Here is a 1,433-nt window from a genome sequence, read left to right as displayed (position 1 = left end):
ATATATACAGAGAGACAGACAGACAGACTGACTAGAATGGCAGAAATGGTAACTCTTCTAAATATTTCTTTTGTTATAGCATGAAAGAAACTTACTCTGATGAATTTGGAATGTTGGATTTCCGACGTTCTCAACATGGATCAGGAATGAGCAGCAGGTCGCAGGTAACAATTTCTTTCTTTCAAATTTTTAAAATAGCTGTCTGTGTATCATATGTAATGCATATACACAGTTGGTACAGAAGACACTGCAATTTTCAACCATCACCATCACCACCACCATCACTGCCATACTCACACCATTCAGATTTCTGATGCCACCACCATCAATACCTTTGACTTCGCCACCTTCCTCTCCACCACCATCACAACTGTCTTTCACATCGCTTACTATCACCGTCATCCCTGACCGCTTCAGCTACGACCACCACCACCATCATCACTATCACCTCCGCCTCTATCACAACTACAGCCCATACTATTACTGTCACCCTCTTATCATCTCAACTGTCAATCTACTACCACCCTCACCTTCCCTATGCCTACTATTACTCTCACCCCAGCAGGAGGAATAGTAGAAATGTCACTGAATAGTGAGAGAAGGGGTGAAAGTGTGACACACTGACACACAGAAATTCGTTTTGACATTTATTATTATAGATATAAGTAACAATTGAAGAACAAGTGTCAAATCATTACAGCTGTTTTTAATGAATTTTTTAATTGATAAATAAGTATATTATACCGTTATAAAAAACTGCAACTGAACTAGTGGCAGAATGGTTGAATATGTATGTTGCCGTGGATTTTAAATTATTTTAAATGTCCTTGATTGTAAAGTTTTTTATAATGATGTAATATACTCATTTATAATGATGTAATGTACTCATTTATCAATTTAAAAAATTCGTTAGAAATGACTAATGAATTAACACCTAACCTTCAGTTGTTAACTTATTTATTTTTAATTCACCTATCTCAGAACATGCCCTTAACATGTTCTGGAGTATATTATGGACTGTTTATTTAATAAAAATGTATGTACCTGAATAGCTCACTAGCAGATTATATACTCAGGTGGGTCAAATTGACTGCATACATTACCTGAATGTCATTCTGCCAATACTTCTGTACCAAGGTTGGTATTCATCTAAAAATTGTTGTGTGTGCATTTTATTCCGATCTAACACGGTGCCTCAACTTTAAATACCTTATTCAACTGAACCTTGTTTATATCATACACATAGGCACAGGAGTGGCTGTGTGGCAAGTAACTTGCTTACCAGCCACATGGTTCCAGGTTCAGTCCCACTGCGTGGCACCTTGGGCAAGTGTCTTCTACTATAGCCTCGGGCTGACCAAAGCCTTGTGAGTGGATTTGGTAGACGGAAACTGAAAGAAGCCCGTCGTATATATATATATATATATATATAT

At 37.2% G+C, this 1,433-nt stretch overlaps 1 protein-coding gene across 2 annotated transcripts in view; it reads left to right on the top strand.

Moving 5' to 3' along the window:
• LOC106876704 (DNA helicase MCM8) overlaps positions 1-1,433 on the top strand; it is a 63,143-nt gene that overhangs the window by 57,151 nt on the left and 4,559 nt on the right. For both annotated transcript variants that reach the window (XM_014925367.2, XM_014925366.2), the window contains exon 27: positions 80-164. In XM_014925367.2, coding sequence (XP_014780853.1) covers positions 80-164 — 85 coding nt within the window. The remainder of the gene's footprint in view (positions 1-79; positions 165-1,433) is intronic.

Source organism: Octopus bimaculoides, chromosome 11, assembly GCF_001194135.2.
Source record: "Octopus bimaculoides isolate UCB-OBI-ISO-001 chromosome 11, ASM119413v2, whole genome shotgun sequence".
Taxonomy (NCBI): domain Eukaryota; kingdom Metazoa; phylum Mollusca; class Cephalopoda; order Octopoda; family Octopodidae; genus Octopus; species Octopus bimaculoides.
Note: the sequence above shows the minus strand (reverse complement) of the source record. Positions and strands in the feature narration are given on the sequence as shown.